General features: G+C 43.0%; 1 protein-coding gene and 1 pseudogene across 2 annotated transcripts; one reads left to right on the top strand and one right to left on the bottom strand.

The window, feature by feature from the left end:
* Nucleotides 1-721: 721 nt before the first annotated feature.
* Nucleotides 722-21956, bottom strand: LOC112230235 (pre-mRNA-splicing factor ATP-dependent RNA helicase DHX16-like). 2 transcript variants are annotated; one of them, XM_042304548.1, is made up of 21 exons: nucleotides 21673-21956; nucleotides 20620-20822; nucleotides 20290-20516; nucleotides 19763-19946; nucleotides 19595-19651; nucleotides 19172-19426; nucleotides 18748-18984; nucleotides 18274-18465; nucleotides 17901-18011; nucleotides 17663-17778; nucleotides 17284-17494; nucleotides 16825-16923; nucleotides 15447-15599; nucleotides 11739-11879; nucleotides 11348-11510; nucleotides 10973-11091; nucleotides 8874-8941; nucleotides 8503-8665; nucleotides 7530-7691; nucleotides 4795-4968; nucleotides 722-1500 (listed from the first exon to the last, which is right to left on the bottom strand). In XM_042304548.1, the coding sequence occupies exons 2-21, from the start codon at nucleotides 20815-20817 to the stop codon at nucleotides 1372-1374; spliced, it is 3159 nt and encodes a 1052-aa protein (XP_042160482.1). In that variant the 5' UTR covers nucleotides 20818-20822; nucleotides 21673-21956; the 3' UTR covers nucleotides 722-1371. The 2 variants fall into 2 exon arrangements, with proteins under 2 accessions (XP_042160482.1, XP_042160484.1); XM_042304550.1 differs by having other exon boundaries at nucleotides 19763-19943.
* A 1431-nt stretch (nucleotides 21957-23387) lies between these two features.
* On the top strand, nucleotides 23388-25221 carry LOC112223687 (annotated as a pseudogene).
* The last annotated feature ends 240 nt before the right edge of the window (nucleotides 25222-25461 follow it).

Here is a 25461-nt window from a genome sequence, read left to right as displayed (position 1 = left end):
TGGTTCAGCAACACCATTATGCGGTTTTATATGACAACATTGAGGTCCAATGAACCTCACCCAGAACTAAAAATGTGCAAATAATTTAATTCACAAAGCCCATTTAGGTAAACTAATGTTGAAAGGGTTGAAGAATCAGCCATAGAAGTGCATGTAATCCGGATTTCTCATTTCATTTAGCAAACTTAACAGATAATAGAAACAACCCACTAACAGCAGCAGAGGAATTTTCTGTGGTTTCTATGACATTAGGTTTAAAAGTCCAATGAACATCAGCCAGATTATTAGTGTTGAATTACTTACTAATTTAATTCAGTTGAAAACATTCTTGAAGCCACTATAGTCAAACTAATGATGTGCACATCATCCTGAAATCCCATCACGCTTCAGTTGTTTGAAATTTGTTGTATCCATTAGCTGATCCCAGAAAATCCTAACAACCCATAAAACACACACTTCAACTAACAAACCCTGATCCCAGGATTTACATGATACTGGTAAAAAAAAGCATTATCCTGTGCCATTCAAACAGGCAAAGCAGCAGCCTAAATATAGCCCTGATACTCTGAACTTCCTCATACAGGGAAATCAAAGACTAGAAGTAGCTAATTCTATGTATGGGCTATCATACGGTTAATGAATAATGGTGACAAGCAACTATGTAAACTGTCAGACACTCCCATGTTAACAAAAACTTAGCGCCTAAGCAGGACAAAGCAAGTGCCTGTAAAAAAGTTTATTCCAATAGAAAATGAAAGAGATAGTGGAACCATACTGGAGTCAAATACACACAGCACTGTTGGCTGTCCGTCTGTTAGGTGTAATTGGGACAAGAAAAGACATTTACAACCCCAACAACATCCAGACATTGGGCAAAAAAAGTGAACTATTTAGGGAAAGTAAATATGCTAACTCTCTGGTGGTCATTGGCCATTACATACAAAACAGTAGCCATTTGTTTTCATCTGTCTTGCTGCTTGTTTCTGCATCATGGAGCAGGGTGAAGTTACACCTAGACGCTGATAATTGGGTCAGTTTTGCATCCCCCCCTAATGGTTAGGACATGGGGAGGGGAAGCTGATCCTAGATCTGTACTTTGGGAAAACTTCACCCTGGACCCCGCATCATACCAGACACAGGAAACTGACAGTCCAAGTGCATAACATTTCCTTATCATCAAGCTTGTCTAGCTCCGATAGGTGGTTTATGATGAATGAGCCCACAACCATGCAAGTTTTTATCCCGTACCTTTTTTTTGGGCTCAAGGGCCTCAAAGGTTAAAAAAAAAAAATCTCAGTTCCTTATGGCAGCCCTGCTTGGCTGTCTTATCTCTGAGGGGAGAAAGTAGAGAGTCTTTTCTAGTTCCTGTCCTTAGCCCAGCTCTTCCTTGGCCTTGCCCTGTTTGCGAGGCATCTTCTTACTGCTGCTGTCCTCCAGCTCCTTGTTCTTGTAGTAGTGGGGAGCCACCTCCAGCAGCCAGCTGCTGTCTATCTCAATCACCTTGAGAGGCAGAGAAAGAAGTTAAAATAAAGGGGGAAAATATATTAACATTCATTCAAAGTAATGTAAGAATAACAGCACAGCCCCTTCAATCGTATTCCGTCTGCCATTCTGTCCCAGCGCCTTTGGAAAGTATTCAGAACCATTGACTTTTTACACATTGTGTTACGTTACAGCCTTAATCTGAAATGTATTAAAATGTTGTATTTTTTACCCTCAATCTACACACAATACACCACAATGATCAAACAAAACCAAGTTTAGAACTTTTTGCTAATTTACAGTACCAGTCAAAGGTTTGGACACACCTACTCATTCCAGGGTTTTTCCTTTTTTTTTTAAATTTGATTTTTTTAAACTATTTTCTACATTGTAGAATAATATTGAATACATAAAAACTATGAAATAACATAAGGAATCATGTAGTAAATAAAATAAGTGTTAAACAAATATTTAATATTTGGCATTCTTCAAAGTAGCCACCCTTTGACTTGATTACAGCTTTGCACACGGCTTGGCATTCTCTCAACCAGCTTCATGAGGTAGTCACCTGGAATGCATTTCAATTAACAGGTGTGCCTTGTTAAAAGTTTATTTGTGGGAGTTCTTTCCATCTGAATGCGTTTGAGCCAATCAGTTGTGTTGTGACAACGTAGGGGTGCTTTACAGAAGATAGCCCTATTTGGTAAAAGACCAAGTTCATGTTATGGAAAGAACAGCTCAAATAAGCAGAGAAAAACGACCGTCCATCATTACTTTAAGACATGATAGTCAGTCAACCCGGAAAATGTCAAGAACTTTTCAAGTTTCTTCAAGTGCAGTCGCAAAAACCATCAAGCGCTATGACGAAACTGGCTCTCATGAGGGCCGCCACAGGAAAGGAAGACCCAGAGTTACCTCTGCTGCAGAGGATAAGGTCTTTAGAGTTAACAGCCTCAGAAATTGCAGCCCAAATAAATGCTTCACAGAGTTCAAGTCACAGACACATCTCAACACCAACTGTTCAGAGGAGACTATGTGAATCAGGACTTCATGGTCGAATTGCTGCAAAGAAACCACTAATAAAGGACACCAATAAGAAAAAGAGACTTGCTTAGGCCAAAAAACACGAGCAATGGACATTAGACAGGTGGAAATCTGTCCTTAGGTTTGATGAGTCCAAATCTGAGCTTTTTGGTTCCAACCGCCATGTGAGATGCAGAGAAGGTGAACCGATGATCTCCGCATGTGTGGTTCCCACCATGAAGCATGGAGGTGGTGGTGTGATGGTGCTTTGCTGGTGATTTATTTAAAATTCAAGGCACAATTAACCAGCATGGCTACCATAGCATTCTGCAGCGATACTCCATCACATCTGGTTTGTGCTTAGTGGGACTATCATTAGTTTTTCAACAAGACAATGACCCAACACACCTCCAGGCTGTGTAAGGGCTATTTTACCAAGAAAAAGAGTGATGGATCAGATGACCTGGCCTCCACAATCACCTAACCTCAACCCAAATGAAAACGTTTGAGATGAGTTGGACAGCAGAATGAAGGAAAAGCAGATAAATGGTGCTGAGCATATGTGGGAACTACATGATTCCATATGTGTTATTTCATAGTTTTGATGTCTTCATTATTATTATACAATGTAAAAAATAGTACAAATAAATAAAAACCCTTGAATGAGCAGGTGTCCAAACGTTTGATTGGTATTGAATAAAAAATGTGTACTCCTCCCTTCACAGAACAGAGCAAACTGGCTCTAACCAGAATAGAAAGAGGAGTGGGAGGCCCGGGTGCACAACTGAGCAAGAGAACAAGTACATTAGTGTCTAGTTTGAGAAACAGACGCCTCACAAGTCCTCAACTGGCAGCTTCATTAAATAGTACCCACAAAACACCAGTCTCAACTTCAACAGTGAAGAGGCGACTCCAGAATGCCGGCCTCCTAGGCAGAGTTGCAAAGAAAAAGCCATATCTCAGACTCGCCATTAAAAAGAAAAGATGACATGGGTTAAAGAACACAGACACTGGACAGAGGAACTCTGCCTTGAAGCCCAGCATCCGGAGTCTCCTCTTCACTGTTGACATTGAGACTGGTGTTTTGCGGGTACTATTTTATGAAGCTGCCAGTTGAAGACTTGTGAGGTGAACTTTAGCAGCGATTACTGCATTGAGTCTTCTTGGGTATGATGCTACAAGCTTGGCACACCTGTATTTGGGGAGTTTCTTTCATTCATCTCTGCAGATCATCCGGGTTGGATGGGGAGCGTTGCTGCACAGTTATTTTCAAGTCCTTCCAGAGATGTTCAATCAGGTTCAAGTCCGGGCACTGGTTGGGCCACTCAAGGACATTCAGAGATTTGTCCCGAAGCCACTCCTGCGTTGTCTTGGCTGTGTGCTTAGGGTCGTTGTCCTAGTGGAAGATGAACCTTCACCCCAGTCTGAGGTCCTGAGCGCTCTGGAGTAGGTCTTCATCAAGGATCTCTCTGTACTTTGCTCCTTTCATCTTTGTCTCGATTCCAATAAGTCTCTAGGAAGAGTCTTGGTGGTTCCAAACTTCTTCCATTTAAGAATGATGGAGGCCACCTTCAATGCTGCAGACCTTATTTGGTACCCTTCTCCAGATCTGTGCCTCGACACAATCCTGTCTCGGAGCTCTAAGGACAATTCCTTCGACCTCATGGCTTGGTTTTTGCTCTGACATGCACTGTCAACTGTGGGACCTTATGTAGACAGGTTTGTGCCTTTCCAAATCATGTTCAATCAATTTAATTTACCACAGGTGGACTCCAATCAAGTTGTAGAAACATCTCAAGGATGATCAATGGAAACAGGATGCACCCAAGCTCAATTTCGGGTCTCATAGCAAAGGGTCTGAATACTTATGTAAGTAAGGTATTTCTGTTGGTTATTTTTTTAATTTGCTAAAATTTCTCAAAAACTGTTCTCGCTTTATCATTATGGGGTATTGTGTGTAGATTTCTGAGAATTTGTATTTAATCAATTTTAGAATAAGGCTGTAACGTTAACAAAATGTGGAAAAAGTCAAGGGGTCTGAATACTTTTTGAAGGCATTGTATATAATACTGTATACAAAGACAATGCTACCTGGAGTCACTTCATATAAAAATAATAATAATAATAATAATAATAACAACAACAGTGGCAAGACAGCAACAACTCTCCCCTGAAGTTTTACTTTGTCCTTAACGGTGGTGGATTGATTCCATCTGACTCCAGATCTGCCTCACACGGAGAAGCATACACACAAACATGACCACAAGTCTACTAGTACTGATCAAAGACCTGTCTCATGAACTCCTTGGTAGTGAAGACCAGCTCGTGGTAGATGAGCCAACGGGGCTGCTCCTCGAACAGGGAGCTGTTGGGGTGGACGTAGACTGTCTGCTGGTGCTTCACCGTCTTGTAGCCCCCCTTGCTAAGCCGTGCCGTGTGGTAGAAGTACCCTGCCGTCACTGCCTGAGAGAGATCATTTCTATTTATTTCACCTTTATTTTACATGGTTGTCCATTTGAGGTCAAAATACATATTTTTAAATGAAGTATCAGTGAGAGGGACAAAGAGGATGTATGAGTGAATGTATGTGTGCACGCTGTGAGAGAGTGAGTGGTGATGTTGTTACTGAAATGGGGAAAGGGGTTAGCACAGGGGTCCCCAATTACATTCAGCCAGGGGGGCATGGTTATAAATAAATAATTTGTAATAAATCATGTGTTATTAAATAAATAATTTGTACACTGACAATTGACGGCAAAAATCCCAAACAGATTTAGTATTTGACAAAAACAGAGTCCTTTAAAACCTTGATTTCATACAATCTATTTATGCGTGGGAATACTTGGGAACAGATTTCCAGAATTAAAATCACGTTGAAATGATTTCCTGGTGATTTCATAGTCTTTTCAAAATTATTAAAACAATATATACACTGCTCAAAAAAATAAAGGGAACACTTAAACAACACAATGTAACTCCCAAGTCAATCACACTTCTGTGAAATCAAACTGTCCACTTAGGAAGCAACACTGATTGACAATACATTTCACATGCTGTTGTGCAAATGGAATAGACAACAGGTGGAAATTATAGGCAATTAGCAAGACACCCCCAATAAAGGAGTGGTTCTGCAGGTGATAACCACAGACCACTTCTCAGTTTCTATGCTTCCTGGCTGATGTTTTGGTCACTTTTGAATGCTGGCGGTGCTTTCACTCTAGTGGTAGCATGAGACGGAGTCTACAACCCACACAAGTGGCTCAGGTAGTGCAGCTCATCCAAGATGGCACATCAATGCGAGCTGTGGCAAGGTTTGCTGTGTCTGTCAGCGTAGTGTCCAGAGCATGGAGGCGCTACCAGGAGACAGGCCAGTACATCAGGAGACATCGAGGAGGCCGTAGGAGGGCAACAACCCAGCAGCAGGACCGCTACCTCTGCCTTTGTGCAAGGAGGAGCAGGAGGAGCACTACCAGAGCCCTGCATAATTACCTCAAGCAGGCCACAAATGTGCATGTGTCTGCTCAAACGGTCAGAAACAGACTCCATGAGGGTGGTATGAGGGCCCGACGTCCACAGGTGGGAGTTGTGCTTACAGCCGAACACCGTGCAGGACGTTTGGCATCTGCCAGAGAACACCAAGATTGGCAAATTCGCCACTGGCGCCCTGTGCTCTTCACAGATGAAAGCAGGTTCACACTGAGCACATGTGACAGACGTGACAGAGTCTGGAGACGCCGTGGAGAACGTTCTGCTGCCTGCAACATCCTCCAGCATGACCGGTTTGGCGGTGGGTCAGTCATGGTGTGGGGTGGCATATCTTTGGGTGGCCAGACAGCCCTCCATGTGCTCGCCCATGGTAGCCTGACTGCCAATAGGTACCGAGATGAGATCCTCAGACCCCTTGTGAGACCATATGCTGGTGCGGTTGGGCCTGGGTTCCTCCTAATGCAAGACAATGCTAGACCTCATGTGGCTGGAGTCTGTCAGCAGTTCCTGCAAGAGGAAGGCATTGATGCTATGGACTGGCCCGCCCGTTTCCCAGATCTGAATCCAATTGAGCACATCTGGGACATCATGTCTCGCTCCATCCACGTTGCACCACAGACTGTCCAGGAGTTGGTGGATGCTTTAGTCCAGGTCTGGGAGGAGATCCCTCTGGAGACCATCCGCCACCTCATCAGGAGCATGCCCAGGCGTTGTAGGGAGGTCATACAGGCACGTGGAGGCCACACACACTACTGAGCCTCATTTGGACTTGTTTTAAGGACATTACATCAAAGTTGGATCAGCCTGTAGTGTGGTTTTCCACTTTAATTTTTTGAGCAGTGTATATATATATATATTTTTTTTTTAATTACTTGGGTTTCCAAATAAAATCACCCACCGACTGCCTTTTGGGGAGTCCTTGTGTAGCAGTTTCACTGGAGGATGGACTATGATGATGATGTTGGGAATTGGGAAAGCAGAGTGTCCATTCAGATGCATATGAAGTGAACTCAACCTGCCTCTCCAACCGGCATGATTTAAGAACTGTTTTCATGAGCAGACAAAAACTAATCCCATCACCTATAAAGGGGTCCATTCAATCCCTCAGATCTGCTGCTAAATTTGCACAGTCACTGGTTTAAAGGGGCATACACACAGATGTCGTGTGAAGCATATTCACACATTGGCTACACATGTAACAAAGAGCTTGGTGTCAGGTAACACAGCAAATTAGAAGTGGAACAAAGTGGTCTAGGCCAGTGTTTCCCAGCTCCGGTCCTCCAGTACCCCCAACAGCACACTTTTAGTTGTAGCACTAGACAAAAGCACCTGATTCAACATGGAGGGCTTGATGTTTAGTTGACAAGTTGAATCAGGTGTGCTGTTTGGGGGGGAGGGGGTACCCAAGGACTGGGGTTGGGAAACACTGGTCTACGCTCTAGGAGGGTGTTTTTAAAAAATGAATGGTTTACAAGATGAAGCGATTTTATAGTGTGTTCATTGTCATGAGGTTAAGGTGCATTCACAGTCACACCGACCTTGCGGATGGGCACAATGTCGCCGCCTGAGCTGCACACCTCCACCTCGATCCTGTCCATCAGGCCCTCCAGCTGCTCCCTGACATCCCGCGCCCGCTTCATGGAGCGGAACTGGATGAAGTTCTCATAGCACCACTGGGTGGCGTAGCCACTCTCCAGCCACTGAGGGACAAATGAGGCAGTCAATATCACAGACTGAAAACAAAACATAGAACAGCGTTTCCCAAACACGTTTCGTTTTTTTTGCCCTAACGCTACACAGCTCATTCAAATGATAAAAGCTTGATGATTAGTTGATTATTTGAATCAGCTGTGTAGTGCCAGGGCAAAAACCTTGGGGTCCTAAGGACCAAGTTTGGGAAACCCTGACATAGAACTTTGAGTTTTGCTCCAAAATCAGGACAAAACACAGGCTTTTCAGCCCCCAACTATTTAACGTTTTTTTAGGATTTTAGTTTTTGGTCAAAAAATACTAAAATCACCAGGGATTCAGAAAAAAACGAGTTAAATATAGAAAATCTGTTCCCAAGTATTCCCAAAAATAATTTTTAAAAGGAGTCATGTGATCGTGCCTCAATGTAATCATGGTATGAAATTATTATTTTCAAATACAACCTCTTTTTGGGCTTACTTGTTTTCAATTTGCAGTGTACAAATAATTATGTTCCGTTCCCCCGACCCGCTGCTCTGACAAAAATCAGCCCGCTGCTGAACCTAGATGCCTTCTCCTGCATTAGGGCATTACCATGGTAAAATGGTTTCCAACAAAAAAACAAAAATGCAGTTCTTATTGGACACGTTCAGGTAGTCCCTCCATGTTTCAGTCCGTTTTTTTTTTTTTTTTTTTTACAGTTGGTGCCAAATGAACATGACCCAGAACTGCTACCCTGAAACCTTATATGAAACAAGTGAAAACAACAAAGTGGGGTAGTATCACATCTTTATCCTAACTATCAAACCCAATCCTCTTGACCTGTGTGTAGACGTTGAGCAGCACCATATGGTCTCCTCCGGGGACCACAAAGTTCTGCCTGGCGTTGTCAGCGTGAACCACCTTGTCTTTGGGCCGGTAGAAGATGGAGTTGTTCACAGACAGCATAGCAGCAATGGTCAACACCTCCTCAGAACACTTATACCTAGAGAGATAGAGGAAGATGGAAATGTTCAGTGAAAAACATAAAAGGTATTTCATGTCCTGCTGAAAAATTGGCACTCAATAGTATTGAGTGAGAGGGAAAGATAGAGAAAGGGGAAAGATGAGCAAGGTAACAGAACAATAAGAATAATGAATTCCAAGATGATTGTTTGTTCCAGGCAAGTACCAGGATTGCCATAGAGACTCACTGTTCTGAGGCCAGGATCATCTTGCTCAGCATAGGGTCCACCGGCAGCTCAGCCATCCTGCGGCCCAACTGGAACACAACACACATTACATGACCTTTCACATCAAATAGTCACCTTTCTAAGGTATTAGAAGCCAATATGTTCATTCACCTGTCTAATGGTGATGGAATCTATTTGCCCTATTATATAGCCTTCCTTAATTCCCAGACGTCTTTTTCACTTTTTGGGTTATATTTATTCGCACCAAAGAATTAATGGAAAGACAAAACAGTACAGATAAAAACGAATACACAAATATAAGTACAAAAAAAGTGTGTTCAATCAGTTAAACAAAGTATACTAATTATAACTGTACATGATATACTCAGTATACAAGAAAAAACATGTTTGATTGTGGGTGTGTGTAAGAGGTGGGGGTTAGGCTACAAGGAGGAGACTACTGGGTAGTTTGGTTCATCGGGCTGACCCCTAATCTACGCTTGAAGTTATTGAGGGATGATGATGTTTTGGCAATGTGAAGATAGGAATCCCAGAGTATGAAACCTCTGTATCGGCTAGAGAATTGACTATGTGAGGTGCGGCAATGGGAGGGTAAAGGTTATCGCAGTGATTTGGGAATGAACCTGAATTGATTTGGGCTCCCGAGTGGTGCAGCGGTCTAAGGCACTAACTCAGTCTAACTCAGTGCAAGAGGCCCTGGTTCAAATCCAAGCATTGTAAATAAGAATTTGTTCTTAACTGACTTGCCTAGTGAAATAAAAGGTTCAATTAACATTTTAAAACGATTGAAGGGTTTAGGTAAGTTGTCTGGGAGGTATGTATATTTTGTAGACGACGGTGCATCATTTGAGTATATTAATGCTGAAGTAAATGATAATTGAAGTAAATAAGATACGGGTAAATGAAGCTATAGTATAGTGTTAGGAAGCAAGCTTGATGACCCAAATCACTTATCTTTCTGATGACACCAAAGGACTTCACCACTTTGCTGCACACAAAGTGAATATGATTTGTCCAGGACAACTTCTCATCAACTAGAACACCTAGGAATTTAGTAAATGAAACCTGGTCCATTTCATTCCCACCAATTGTGATTCTGGCTCTTTTAAAAATATTTCTTATTCTTACCAGTAAATACAATGAAGCCCATTTTTTATTTATTTTTTAAATCATTTAAAGATAAACAAATTATCTGGAAATTCAGAAAATTTGCCCATGCCTGAGTTGGCTTTGTTGATTATTGAATCAAAATTCTTGTCTGATAAGTTGGTATCCTCAGCAAAAAGAATGGGAAGTACGGGAGATGCACAACCATTTGCATGTACAACTTGTTCTCTATCATATACAGAATTATATAGCCACATGTATAATCATGAAAACAATTTAGCAAGTGATATGTCATGATCAACTGTGTCAAACACTTTGGATAAATCTAGAAAGATGCTAAGAGCGTATTCATTGTTCTTCAGGGCTGTAGATATTTTATCCTCAAGTTATGAAAGAGCCAAATCAAGTAGTTATATTGGTGCTTATATATAATACAGTGTTGGTTTAACATTCAACATTCTTTTATACACCAGTTTCTCTAGGATTTTAGAAAAACATGGTAGTACAGATATTGTGCAATAATTTGTAAAATATCTTGGATCTTATAGAGGGGGATAACTTTGGCAATGTTCAAATCTTTAGGAACAATGCCAGTTTGCATTGATTTGGTGAAGTAAGATATACGTTAGAGGCTCAATAACGGAGGAAGACACCAAATTTCACCAAAAAGGCATTCTTTAAGTTACCAATCACCTCCATTACACCAGGTGGATCAAACTAACGCAGAGAAGGGAAATGTTCCTTAACGTATGTTTTTGATTTTCATTGACAGAGAGGAACCCACATTCACAAAAAAGTTATTACATTCACATGAGATAACATCAGGATCACTATAGGTCTTATTTCCAACATTAAATTGAGATGGGATAGCCGTAGAAGCCTTTTTCTTATTCAACTGATTTAACAAGGAAGGAAGGAGGGAACGGTGACAATGCGATATAAAAGTATTGGAATGGTGCCGTTGTTTTGATAGACAGTCAGGCGTTAGTTACCTTGGTGAGCTCTCCGAGGTGGTTGAGTGCACCCAGTGCGTACAGCTGCTCCAGAGCTAGCACCAGGGTCTCGTGAGGGGGCGGGTCCATGAAGTCAAAGTGGATAAGGTCATTAATTCCTGTCAGGAAAAAATATATGCCACTCTAATGTAAAACAAATCGACACCTGGGTTTAAGACACTCATAATGAGACCCAGGCCATTCGCTCCACTAGGAGCTCAAACTAATAAGTCAAGTAAGTCAAACTCATAATAGTGAACTACAGACTATACTTAAGTGGATTACTTCAAGAGGACTTCTGTGCTTTTTAAAACATGTTGTTTTCTAACTTATCACTGTAACATGATTTTGTTCCATAAAGCATTTGTTCCATACCCAAGCTCTTGAGCAGTAGCACTACGTTGCCCAGGTTGGTTCGCTGGATCTCGGGCACGGTGGACTCCTCCATCTCGTGTTTAAACGCCCACGCAGTGTAGAGACGGAAACACTTCCCAGCAGCCACTCTGCCTGCACGACCTGCTCGCTGATTGGCTGAGGCCTGTGGTGAAACAAAACACAGATGGAGTCAGCAATGGTCAGAATGTTGTCCAGAGAACTAAAAACAAAATCTACAAAAAGACAGTCAAAGAAACGGGTGTTTGAAATACTGGCAAGAGGCATCTTCCACAACCACGGTACAATAACCCCGACAAGAGCCACATGAATGATACTTTCTAGGACAATGACCATGAAATAGCTCGTTTAAAAACCAAAGCTAGCGTGTTACCCGTGAGCAAGGCGTGACAATCAGAGACTCCATCCCAGTGCGGGCGTTATAGCTCTTCTGCTTGCAGAAGCCCGGATCTATGACGTATATGATCCCATCGATGGTTAGAGAGGTCTCTGCAATGTTAGTGGCTACCACCACCTAAGGAAACAGAGAGGACACTTTGGACATCAGGTAATGTGTTTATACAGAACATCCACAAGAGAATGAGAAACACGGAGGCAGGAATCTGAAGAATGATGTCTTAAGTGATCAAATCAAATTATGCAGTGAAATGCTTACTTACAAGCCCTTAACCAACGATGCTCTAAGTTAAGAAAACACATTTTTTTAAATAAAAAAGATACCCCGCACATTGACTCTGTACCGGTACCCCCTGTATATAGCCTCACTTTTTGTTTTACTGATGCTGTTTAATTATTTGTTCATTTTATTTTCTGTTTTCTACTTATCTTTTTTTTATTTAAAAAAATGTGTTTTCTTAACTTAAAGCACCGGTTAGTCGAGGTAATTGAGGTAATATGCACATGTAGGTAGAGTTAATGTGACTATGCATAGATTATAAACAGAGTAGCAGCAGCGTAAAAGAGTGGTCTGGGTTGCCCTTGGATTAGATGTTCAGGAGCCTTATGGCTTGGGAGTAGAAGCTGTGAAGAAGCTATTTGGACCTCGACTTGGCACTCCGGTACCACTTGCCGAGAACAGTCTATGACTAGGGTGGCTGGAGTCTTTGACAATTTTTAGGGCCTTCCTCTGACACTGCCTGGTATAAAGGTCCTGGATGGCAGGAAGCTTTTCCCCAGTGATGTACTGGGCCGTACACACTACCCTCTGTAGTGCCTTGCGGTCGGAGGCCGAGCAGTTGCCATACCAGGCAGTGATGCAACCAGTCAGGATGCTCTCGATGGTGCAGCTGTAGAACCTTTTGAGGATCTGAGAACCCATGCCAAAACTTTTCAGTCTCCTGAGGCGGAATAGGCTTTGTCCTGCCCTCTTCACGACTGTCTTAGTGTGTATGGACCATGATAGTTTGTTAGTGATGTGGACACCAAGGAACTTGAAGCTCTCAACCTGCTCCACTACAGCCCTGTCGATGAGAATGGGGGTGTGCTCGGTCCTCTTTTTCCTGTAGTTCACAATCATCTCGTTTGTCTTGATCACGATGAGGGAGAGGTTGTTGTCCTGGTACCACACGGCCAGGTCTCTGACCTCCTCCCTATAGGCTGTCTCATCGTTGTCGGTGATCAGGCCTACCACTATTGTGTCATCGGCAAAGTTGATGATGGTGTTGGAGTCGTGCCTGGCCATGCAGTCATGAGTGAACAGGGAGTACAGGAGGCGACTGAGCACGCACCCCTGAGGGGCCCCCGTCTTAAGGATCAGCGTGGCAGATGTGTTGTTCCCTACCCTTACCACCTGGGGGCGGCCCATCAGGAAGTCCAGGATCCAGTTGCAGAGGGAGGTGTTTAGTCCCAGTGTACTTAGCTTAGTGATGAGCTTTGAGGGCACTATGGTGTTGAACGCTGAGCTGTAGTCAAAAAATAGCATTCTCACATAGGTGTTCCTTTTGTCCAGGTGGGAAAGGGCAGTGTTGAGTACAATAGAGATGGCATCATCTGTGGATCTGTTCGGGCGGTTACGCAAATTGGAATGAGTCTAGGGTTTCTGGGATAATGGTGTTGATGTGAGCCATGACCAGCCTTGCAAAGCACTTCATGGATACTGACATGAATGCTATGAGTCGATAGTCATTTAGGCAGGTTACCTTAGTGGTCTTGGGCACAGGGACTATGGTGGTCTGCTTGAAACATTTTGGTATTACAAATTCGGACAGGGAGAGGTTGAAAATGTCAGTAAAGACACTTTCCATAATCCATCTAGCCCTGCGGTCTTGTGAATGTTGACCTGTTTAAAGGTCTTCCTCACATCGGCTACGGAGAGCGTGATCACACAGTCGTCTGGAACAGCTGGAGCTCTCACGCATGTATCAGTGTTACTTGCCACGAAGCGAGCATAGAAGTAATTTAGCTCGTCTGGTAGGTTTGTGTCACTGGTCAACTCTCGGCTGTGCTTCCCTTTGTAGTCTGTAATAGTTTGCAAGCCCTGCCACATCCGACGAGTGTCGGAGCCGGTGTTGTACGATTCAATCTTAGTCCTGTATTGACAATTTGCCTGTTTGATGGTTCATTGGAGAGCATAGTGGGATTTCTTATAAGCTTCCGGGTTAAAAGCGGGTTGAAAGCGGGTTGAAAGCGGCAGCTCTACCCTTTAGCTCAGTGCGGATGTTGCCTGTAATCCATTTCTTCTGATTGGGGTATGTACGTACGGTCACTGCGGGGATGACATCATCTATGCACTTATTGATGAAGCCAGTGACTGATGTGGTGTACTCTTCAATGCCATCGGAAGAATCCCAGAACATATTCCAGTCTGTGCTAGCAAAACAGTCCTGTAGCATAGCTTCTGCTTCATCTGACCACTTTCTTATTGACCGAGTCACTGGTGCTTCCTGCTTTAGTTTTTACTTGTAAGCAGGAATCAAGAGGATAGAATTGTGGTCAGATTTGCCAAATGGAGGACGAGGGAGAGCTTTGTACGTGTCTGTATGTGTGGAGTAAAGGTGGTCTTGAGTTTTTTCCCCTCTGGTTGCACATTTAACATGCTAATAGAAATGAGGTAAAACTGATTTGAGTTTCCCTGCATTAAAGTCCCCGGGACCACTAGGAGCGCCGCCTCTGGATGTGCGTTCTCCTGTTTGCTTATGGCCGTACACAGCTCATTGAGTGCAGTCTTAGTGTCAGTATCAGTCTGCGGTGGTATATAGACAACTAAAAAAAATATAGATGTAAACTCTCTTGGTAAATAGTGAGGTCTACAGCTTATCATGAGATACTCTACCTCAGGCGAGCAAAACCTTGAGACTTCCTTTGATTTCATGCACCAGCTGTTTACAAATATAGATAAGACCGTTGTCCCTTGTCTTACCAGAGGCTGCTGTTCTATCCTGCCGAAAAAAGCTTAAACCCTCCAGCTGTATGTTAATCATGTCGTCGTTCAGCCACGACTCGGTGAAACATAAGATATTACAGTTTTTAATGTCCCTTTGGTAGGATATACGTGCTCGTAGTTCGTCTATTTTATTATCGATTGATTGTTTGTTGGCTAATAGGACCGATTGTAAAGGTCGATTACCCTCTCGGCAACGGATCCTTACGCAAGGCACCCGCACTGTAGTCCACAATATCTCTGTTTTTTCCTCCTGCGAATGACAGGGACGAGGGCCTTGTTGGGTGTCTGGAGTAAATCCTTCCCCTCTGACTCGTTGAAGAAGAATTCCTCCAGTATGGGGTGAGTAATCGCTGCCCTGATATCAAGAAGCTCTTTTCGGTCATAAGACATGGTGGTAGAAACATTATGTACAAATTAAGTTACAAATAAAACGCGTAAAAACACACATAATTTAAAAAAATACATAATGTACAAATTAAGTCACAAATAAAATGCGGGAAAAAAAACCACAATTAGTTACGGGATCGTTAAAACGGCAGCCATCTCCTTCAGTTGGGTTGGATTTCCATTTGGGTAAGGAAAATAATGCATACATATTTTCTAACATTATTTGATCACAGAGGATAAAACGTATTTCCAAAGTGGTCCTTGAGAACCCCTAGTGGCACACATTTAAATGGACAGAAGAGGTCCTTTCACCTTGCGTGAGCCAGGTGGTGTGGGGCTGAAGATCTTGGCCTGCATGTCTGAAGGTAGGTTGGCGTAGATGGGAAGCACCAAAAGCTCAGATATCTTAGAGCCCAGACGCCTGCATCTCTCCTGCAGCAGCTCACAGCAAGTCTCAATCTCCTCCTGTGGAAATAGAGACGGGAGAGCGGTAAGGACAGACACCTTGGCAGAAATGTATGTGTCATGTATTTATTTGACCTGGTAAGTTGACTGAAAACACATTCTCATTTACAGCAACGACATGGGGAAAAGTTACAGGGGAGCCAATGAGCCAATTGGAAGCTGGGGATTATTAGGTGGCCATGACGGTATGAGGGCTAGATCGGGAATTTAGCCAGGACACCAGGGTTACCACCCCTACTCTTACGATAAGTGCCAGGGGATCTTTTAGTGACCACAGAGAGTCAGGACACCCGTTTAACGTCCCATCTGAAAGACGGCACCTTACATTTAAAGAGTCACATACAGAATGAATAGACTTAAGATTTTTTTTATTTTACCTTTATTTTACTAGGCAAGTCAGTTAAGAACAAATTCTTATTTTTCAATGACGGCCTAGGAACAGTGGGTTAACTGCCTGTTCAGGGGCAGAACGACAGATTTGTACCTTGTCAGCTCGGGGATTTGAACTTGCAACCTTCCGGTTACTAGTCCAACGCTCTAACCACTAGGCTACCTTGCTCTAACCACTAGGCTACCCAGCCCTGATTGCTGATGTAGTGTGATTTAGTAGATGTAGTGTGATTTAGTAGATGTAGTGTGATTTAGCAGATGTAGTGTGATTTAGCAGATGTAGTGTGATTTAGTAGATGTAGTGTGATTTGTAGTAGGCCTAGCTAATGTGTAGTGACTGATGTAGGATCTGACGTTGAGTGAGAGCAGATGTAACGTGACATAATAGCTAATGTGTAGTGACATAATCTGACGTTGAGTGAGCTAATGTAATAGCTAATGACCGAGGATCTGTTGAGGATCTGACATAATAGCTAGTGAGTGACCGATGTAGATCTGTAAGAGCAGATGACATAATAATAGCTAATGTGTAGTGACCGATGTAGGATCTGACGTTGAGTGAGAGCAGATGTAACGTGACATAATAGCTAATGTGTAGTGACCGATGTAGGATCTGACGTTGAGTGAGAGCAGATGTAACGTGACATAATAGCTAATGTGTAGTGACCGATGTATGATCTGACGTTGAGTGAGAGCAGATGTAACGTGACATAATAGCTAATGTGTAGTGACCGATGTAGGATCTGACGTTGAGCTAGAGCAGATGTGACGTAATAGCTGACGTAATGTGAACGTCAGCGTTGAAGTGAGGGGTCAAGGCGCGAGTGTGTCAGACCTGTCCAGTGAGGAAGACCAGACAGTCTCCGGGGGGCTGTGTGACGTGGATCTGTAGCACCGACACAACACAGGCCTCCAGGTAGTCTGCCTCAGGAGCCTGAGAGAGAGGGAAGTTGTAAACAAACCATACCAGAGAGCAAAGAGTACAACAGAAGAACAGATAATTGGCCTACATCTTTGACGTACATTAGCATCATCCAGCACTTTTCACGAGTGAAATTATTCACATTCTAAAGGTATTTACATTATTCCATTTCTTCCGCCTTGCCTCAAAGAGTGCACTTATTCACTTCCTGTCACAGATTTAAAGGCTCTAGATCGGTTTAAACATTGACCGGAGGGAGTTTCCATGTTAAATCCCCGGTGGGAAGTGCGCACTTTGGGAGAAGGTTGGAGAATGGGGATGCAATCTTTTGTCCTGAGGCCATTCCACTAAACAGATTGTCAGCAGCGGCACCTTAGTGTAAAAGATGTCAACAGGGAACCTCCTGCCGGGGATTCTGAAGACAGGGGCGTCATCAAAGAAGCAGGAGAAGCGCTCTGTGTCCAGGGTGGCGCTGGCCACCAGCACCTTCAGGTCCGGACGGAACCGGGCGATGTCCTTGATCAGGCCAAACAGGATGTCTGTGTGCAGCGTCCGCTCGTGAGCCTCATCGATGATGACCACACTGAGAGAGAGGAAGGGATTGTTGATCGTGTATTGTTATCCTGTCATACTGACTATAAACAATATGGCAGGGGATTATTTCATTTCATAATACACCACTTTTAAACATAAACCTCTACATATGGAAAACATGTCTAAAGAGAAGGACAGACAGGGCATATAGTGGTACCTGTAGCTGGCCAGATCAGGCTCTGTGAGGAACTCCCTGAGCAGCATCCCGTCAGTCATGTATTTGAGTACTGTCCTCTCCGACGTACAGTCCTCAAAACGGATACTGTAGCCTACCTGGGGAAGAAAGGGTTGGTTGGACAAATAAGGTGAGTTTGTGTTTTCTACCATATACAGTAAGAATTACGTATGCTTCATCCGAGTGAGAGAGCGCGAGAGAGTGGTTGTGCCATATTCACCTCGTTGCCCAGCTTGACGCCCACTTCTTGTGCCACCCTGGCTGCTACGGACATGGCTGCCACTCTACGGGGCTGGGTACACCCAATCTTCATGCCTCCATCATTGTAGCCCTAGGAGATGTAAAGCCAGACCGCAGGTCAACAAAGCTAACATACACAGAAAAGCATAATGCCACAAATGGATCAGGGTGGAAGACTACATTTTTTTTTGTTTAAGTAAAAACAGTGACAAAACATTGAAGAGTCAAGATGACTTTGTCAAACGTACACAAAATGTCCAATGGAAAATGTGTCTTCTGCTTTTCTCTGACCTCTTTGATATGTGCCCATAATAACGTTTATGGACATGGCCCCTTGAATAATGTGTACCCACCGACTCCATGAGGAACTGTGGGATCTGGGTGGTCTTGCCGGAGCCCGTCTCTCCCTCGATGACCAGGATCTGGTGCTGCTGGATGGCCAGGAGCAGATCCTCTCTGTAGGGGAACACGGGCAGGCTGCGCCTCACCTCCTGGATGGACTGCTTCTGGACCTCCGCCTGGGACAGGGCTGCCTGCTCCTGCTCCTGGAGACACACAGCATACAGAGATGAAGGCAACATTACAATTGTACTTTATTGTTCATGGTGACATGGAAATGTGTCATTTGCACAGTTAGAAATGCTACAGAAGCTCAGGTGTGTATTGGTTGTTTGCGACTGGTTATGCTTGGAATGTAAAATATTTTCTGAATTTGAATTATTGCAACATTTTGTTCAATTACCCTTCAGACAAAATATCCATAATTATAGCTCTATTCCTTGCAATCTATCAGAGATAAACGCTTTAACGATAAAGTGTCAACCCACCTTCTCATCCTGGGTTCCCTTCATGATGACGGCACTGCTGACAAAGTTGATCATCTCGTCCTCCTCCAGGATCAACTGGTACTTCTCTCTTTCTGCCTTCAACCCTTTCTCCCTCTCCTTCTTGGCCCCGAAGCTGAGCGAGGCGGTCTTCAACCTCTCCTCCTCCCAGCGACCCTGCTCTCCTCCACCCTCCATGGGCATCTCTAACTCCAGCTCCATGTCCCTCTGAGGAATATCCTGGAGAGATGGAAAGAGAGAGAGAGGGTCGGAGATAGAGGGAGGGACAGAGGAAGAGGGAAATAGAGAGTGAGCAAGATATATATATAATCAAGCCCCGGATCCTAGTGTTTTACATATCTCCATTTCAACAAGAGTACTGGCTATCCATGGCAGGACCATTACCAACCAACTATCTCCTCCTTACTTTACTCCTCTTCTCCTCCGGCATGTAGTATCTGTTCTTCCTCTCCTCCTTCTCCTTGGCGCCGGCTTTCTTGTAGTCCTTGGCCAGGTCTCTGAGGTTGCGCTTGTACTCCAGCTCCTTCCGCTCCCTCTCAGTCAGCGCGTCCGTGGAGAACAGGTACTCCTCGTCGGCTATCTCCGCCTCCAGGTCCTCCAGCTTCTCAGCCTCTCTCTTGGACAGGTAGTTCCTGCGAGACTCCTTCCTCAACTCTGGAAGCTATAGAAAAGAGGAAAAGATAGGTGGTGACCATAGACATATAATGAGTCTCAGGGGATTTCTCTGTTCTATGAATTATATTTCCACTGTGTTTTTTTTATATATACCTTTTTTATACCTAGACGATTATATGATAATAGTTACTGGGCATTTTAATAATGTGCTCACGATTTTCTTGTGATCCTCCTCTGCCATCTTTAGTCTTTTCTGAGCCTCCTCGTAGCCCTGGTGAAAAAGTAATGGAAAAACATTTAGCCAACAAACAAAACACACCTACAACTACACTATTAAGTCAAATAGACTGGGTTGGATTGCGTCATTGATAGTCAATCCCACCTTCTTGTCCGTTCTCTCCATGATGTTCCTCGTCTTGTCTTTGTCCTTCAGTTTCATTCGTTCGGCAAAGGCATCCCTCTCTTCCAGATCCAGTACGCGTTCTCTCTCTTCCTTCTCCCACTCCTCCTCCTCCTCCTCTTCATCCTTCTTACTGGACTTCTGGTCGCCATGGCCCAGCTTACTAGTGAGAAAGATGAAGGGCCTTTTAGAAACTCCAACCACACAATCTAAGTGGAGGCTTGTTCAAGCAGACATTGAAGCCACAGAGGAGTAGCAGCTGAAAAATGGAGACTACACAGCATGAAAACAATCAAAACCTATTCTAGGGTAACTGGCTTCATTGTTGTAATGTATTTATGGTTGCAATTCAGTTCATGAGACCATAGACTCCAGAAGCTGCATCCTGTCTCCCTGAAGTCCATACAAGTCAAATACAGCTGTCAACATTTAGCTAAAATGCAACAAAAGAGAGGAAAGCAGGTAGAACGTGTCACAAGCAACATGAAACCGCTTTCAAGGTTGATTACCTTTTACGGGTCTCCTCTTCACTAGATGATTGACTCTCCTCCCTTTTCCTGAGGTGCTTCCTCTTATCGCCTCGGTCTTTACTTTTCTTCTTCTCCTTCTCCCTCACCGCCTCTCCGTCACTCTCGCTGTCCGACAGTAGGGTGTAATTTCGATTCTTCCTCTCAATCTCCATGACACGTCGCTCTATCGCTCTGGCTGGCTTTTCAACGACTTGTTTACGAGGGATCTGAAACACATAGACGGAAAGTCATTACTAGATGGTCATAATAACCACGGTCAAAATAAGAAACAAGCATGCAGTTCAATACAAAGAAAGCAAATCATTTGACCTTTTCATATAGTTCCTGTGCAAAGGCGATCACTCTCTGATTAATGTCGATGGTGCCCGTCGACTTGAGGTGGGCCACAAAGTCTTGAGCGCTCAAGGATTTACGCGCAGAGCCGATCATGAACTGGGCGACATATCTGTCACTAAGGCCGAGGATGTCGTGCAGACTGTCGCTCACCCATTGCTCTAGGTTTGCCATTTTTACTAATAGGGAGACAAAATCAGTTAGCTACGGTATAGATGTACACAGAGAGTTGCATAGTACTAGGTATCACAGGAGACTGCTGAGGGGAAAATGGCTCATAATAATTGCTTATCCCACTCCAGTCATTACCACAAGCCCATTCTACCAAATTAAGGTGCCACCAACCTCCTGTGCTAGGTATATAACATGTCATATAAATGGGGAACTTCTATAGCAATGGTGATGATGTAGCAGGGAATGGCTGCCACAGCAAGATTCCTATGCTACACAAGGGTATATTTAAGCAATTAGGAAGGAGGGGGTGTGGTATATGGCAAATATATCATGGCTAAGGGCTGTTCTTATGGAACGAAGCAATGCGATGTGGCTGGATACAGCCCTTACCCATGGTATATTGGCCGTATTCCACAACCCCCCCAAGGTGCCTTAAAGGTATTATAAACTGGTTACCAATGTAATTAGAGCAGTAAAATATTTTTATTAGACCATATACCACAGGTATGACAAAACATGTATTTGTAATACTCTAATTACGTTGGTAACCAGTTTATAGCAATAAGGCACCTCGGGGGTTTTGTGGTATATGGCCAATATACCACGGCAAAGGGATGTAAAGGCACTCCGCGTCGTGCAAGGGAACAGCCCTTACTGGTGGAATATTGGCCAATACCACACCCCCTCGTGCGGTACTGCTTAATTGTAAAACGGAAAAGATCTGCTGGATGAGCATTAGTAGGAACTTTCCAAGTGAAAGCCCTGTAGCTTTTCTTTCCCTCCCTTATTTTCTCTTTGACGATCTGAAGAGGAAACTATTCATAACATAGTTAGGTAGCCAGCGAGCCACATTACCTTGTTTTTAAACCGCAATGAACATGGGGTGATATATGAAACAGCACAACACGCAACAGCTAGCAAATTTAGCAAAATATTTTGTCAGTTTAGGTTAATTTGCTTCACGCCTGACTAATATGTGGACGTTTAACTAACGAGTGAAGTTCAAATTAGCCCTCTCATTACTAACAACAATCCTGTTGGTTACAATGACACCTATTAAGCAAAACATATCCACAACTTCTTGCTAGCTAATTTCTCCATCCATGGTGCAACAACTGGAAGCGGAATTACGGAGTTTCAACAAGTCTCTGGCCGGATTCTGCATTCTGCCCCCTGGTGGCTGGTGTACAGAACAACCCAATCAGAACACGTGTGCAATTTGTTTGTCCAAATGATGGCACATCTGCATCTGAATGAAGAACCTGCATTATAAACATATTTTTCCCCGCTATGTACATCGGTCATCGTTAATACCATTAGTTGATGAGGCATTTTGCATTACACTCAATGGTTAAAGACCTGTCTAATCTATATCCATTTACATTATTTCCCGTCTAATCCTTTTGTGAGTGGAATTTAGGCACAGACTGGAAAGTGTAAACATCCTTCCAGGTGCGTGTTGTGACCATTGAATTACAGTGAACTAAATTGATGGCACCAAACACTCAAAGTCAAGTGAGGCTAGCATGCGCCTGACAATGAAATAAGATGATAGAGGAAAAAGGGGTGTGTTCTTCCGTGAACCCCACCACACAGATGTGTAATAATGAAAGTAGGTAAATATAGTAGACTGGAACTTACATTTCTCGGGTAATGCAATTATGCTAGGGTTATGTAACCAATTATTATCTCCTGCACTCTGAAGGAATCAAACTTTTTCGGTGGTTTAATTGAAAATGAGAGCATCGTTGGACATCAATGGACTTCTGCTGCTCTTATGTGGAGTTAACCTGGCCGACATGCTTGGGTACAAACCGGTCATCATTGTTCACGGCCTCTTTGACGGTCCTAAACAATTCCTTATACTTTATACAGTCTATGAGTGATAACAGATGGTTTTTGGGCCACCAAAACTCAAATAATAAATATAAATATTAAAACGTGTTTCCATAAATAAAATCACTAAAAGGGCAAAAAAGTATTAATGGAAACAGTTTCACATGAAGAGAGAATTTTATAAGATCCTGTTTTAGTGCACCTGTGATACAAATGTAACATAACACATTCCTCTAAAAACATGTGGCTATTGTCCTGTTAAACATTCTCCAGAGAGAAAAAAGTAATCCATCCATAATTTCCCCCATACCAGGAGCAAACACGTTTTCATCCTATAATATTGGCCCATCATATCATTATACTTTAGCAATAAGGCCCGAGAGGGTGTGGTATATGGTCAATATACCATGGCTAAGGGCTGTTCTCATGAACAAAGCAGTGTGGAGTGCCTGGATACAGCAATGTGGAGTGCCTGGATACAGCCCTTACCCGTGGTATATTGGCAATATACTGCAAACCCCTGAGGTGCCTTATTGCTATTATTAACTGGTTACCAATGTAATTAGAGCAGTAAAAATAATTTTTTAATTCATAGCCGTGGAATAAGGTCTGATATATAGTGGCTTTCAGCCAATCAGCATTCAGGACTCGAACCACCAAGTTTATAATGTATGTTATAATATAATAGGATAACATGTTTCAAGTACATAATTTTTTCTTGTATCTTATTTTGACAGGCCCATCCAGGTACCAATGTGTCAGTGATACATCTGTATGATAACATGGCCAGCCCGACGCCACTGTGGGTGCAGGTGCAGGGCTTCAAAAATACGTTCTATCCAATCATGCAGGAGGCATAGCATGGCATCCATCTTATCTGCTTCTCACAAGGTCTCTCTATCTCAGTTATTCAGCATTTTTGGAACAAGACATAGAGATATAGCTCTGTCTGCTTAATGTTGTCTCCCCCTGCTTCTCCTAGGTGGTCTGATATGTCGAGGACTTATTTCTACACTTCCTGACCATAATGTCCAGTCCTTCATCTCCCTCTCATCACCACAGGCTGGCCAGTATGGAGGTCAGTGATGGTCACTTTCTTCTCATAAGTCATTTTCTATCAAGCAAGGCCTATGTATAGGTCTTTTTTTAAATGATTTCCTCCAACAAATTCTAACACATTGAAGTTTTGCTTTTTGTCATACAACAAAGTAAAACTAAAATCTATTAATGTCTCACATTTCAAATAAAAAGTGAAACTTTGCAAGCCAAATGTAAACTTCAAACACATTATATGTTCCACACACCACACACATTTAACTAGCCTTTTCGTTGTGCTTCTCCCACAGACACAGAAATTCTGACATTGTATTTTCCTCACTATCTAAAGGCCCGTGTTTTTTACATGTGCTACTCTTCAGTGGGACAGAAATGGTCCATCTGAAATTTCTGGAATGGTAAGACAGAATTGGGTAGTTAAAGGGGAACTTCGGTGTCGAACAAATAGAGGACCTGAACTTTTGTTTGTAGATGTGTATCTGAGCACAGTAAAGAGGCTCACCACTGTTCTTTTTTAAAATGTTTAGTCCTACCAGACCCACACCAAAGAGAACACTTCCTGAGGAGCAGCAATTATCTGGCCCTGCTGAATTGAGAGAGACCACACAGGGAAATGACAGGTACTGAAATGCATTCCTACTGCAGAAATCTCAATATCCAAAACTGAAAACCTAGATTCGATTAGTCATCATTGACTGATAAGGGAGAGACAAAATCTCCACCAAAGTTCCTTACTTCTCCTTTCACACTGCCTTGTCTGCATAATGAACAGAACTACACATTTTGTAGCAACAAATTTAGTTTGGCTTAACATACTTTCCCAGAATATATATATTTGATAAAACTTCAGATTCAGTCTGGCCCTACTGACACTGTTGGCCTAAGTAGTTTTAAATTCTATAAAATGTGGAGAGACCTAGTTAGTCTCACTCTCAAAACAAATACATGTATCTCTCTCTCTAGTCATCAAAGTGGAGGAAGAACTTCCTGCGTATCAACAAGCTGGTGTTGATTGGAGGACCAGATGATGGCGTGATTACACCATGGGAGTCCAGGTATCCATGGTCACCATCACCACCATTATTTTACACTAAATTAATTGCCCCGTTGTATATCCTGCATTCTTACACACACATTGGTTGCATCTCTGAGACGTGGGCTCGACACTAGTGACACTCTATACCATTTCTGTTCTCTTCTGTTCTCTTCAATCAGTCAGTTTGGATTTTATGACTTTAACGAGACCATTGTTGAGATGAGGAACCAGGAAGTAAGTTAGTTTAATGGTATCATCTACCATCATTGATAATGTTCATGTCATAATGTGATGGGTAACTATGTGCTTCTTTGTCTCTCTAGTTTGAATAGTGGTACGTTAGGGATTCGTTTGGGCTGATGACACTGCATGCTCGTGGAGACCTGGCTGTGTATGTGCTCTCAGGAGTGAAGCACAGCTATTGGCATTCTAATGAGACGGTGTTCAGAGGCTGCATAGAGGAGTGGCTGACATGAACATGCACACATACACACTGAATATAATGTTCACAGAAACAGTCATAAAAGGTTATGCACATTGTCTTTGATTGACATATCATAGTTGTATGTAGTGCCTTTTTTTTATATATACAGTATTGTTTGTCTGTGATTATGAAACAGCGAAATCAAGTGTTTTTTGTACAATAATAGGAAATACACTGAATTTAACTCAATTTCACATGGTGTGTGCTTGCACAATGCTTTCACTCTTCTCCT

This window comes from Oncorhynchus tshawytscha, linkage group LG23, assembly GCF_018296145.1.
Source record: "Oncorhynchus tshawytscha isolate Ot180627B linkage group LG23, Otsh_v2.0, whole genome shotgun sequence".
Lineage (NCBI taxonomy): Eukaryota > Metazoa > Chordata > Actinopteri > Salmoniformes > Salmonidae > Oncorhynchus > Oncorhynchus tshawytscha.
The sequence above is the reverse complement of the archived record's forward strand: the minus strand, read 5'-3'. Positions and strand labels throughout refer to the sequence as shown.

What these genes read in the sequence shown, in the direction of transcription:
- LOC112230235 (XM_042304548.1), bottom strand. Translation starts at nt 20,817, where the DNA reads ATGGCAAACCTAGAGCAATGGGTGAGCGACAGTCTGCACGACATCCTC. An exon ending in AGGAGGATCACAAGAAAATC is followed by an intron (nt 19,427 to 19,594) that starts GTGAGCACATTA and finishes TCTTTTCTATAG; the next exon opens with CTTCCAGAGTTGAGGAAGGA. An exon ending in ACCTCGGAGAGCTCACCAAG is followed by an intron (nt 8,942 to 10,972) that starts GTAACTAACGCC and finishes GTTGTGTTCCAG; the next exon opens with TTGGGCCGCAGGATGGCTGA.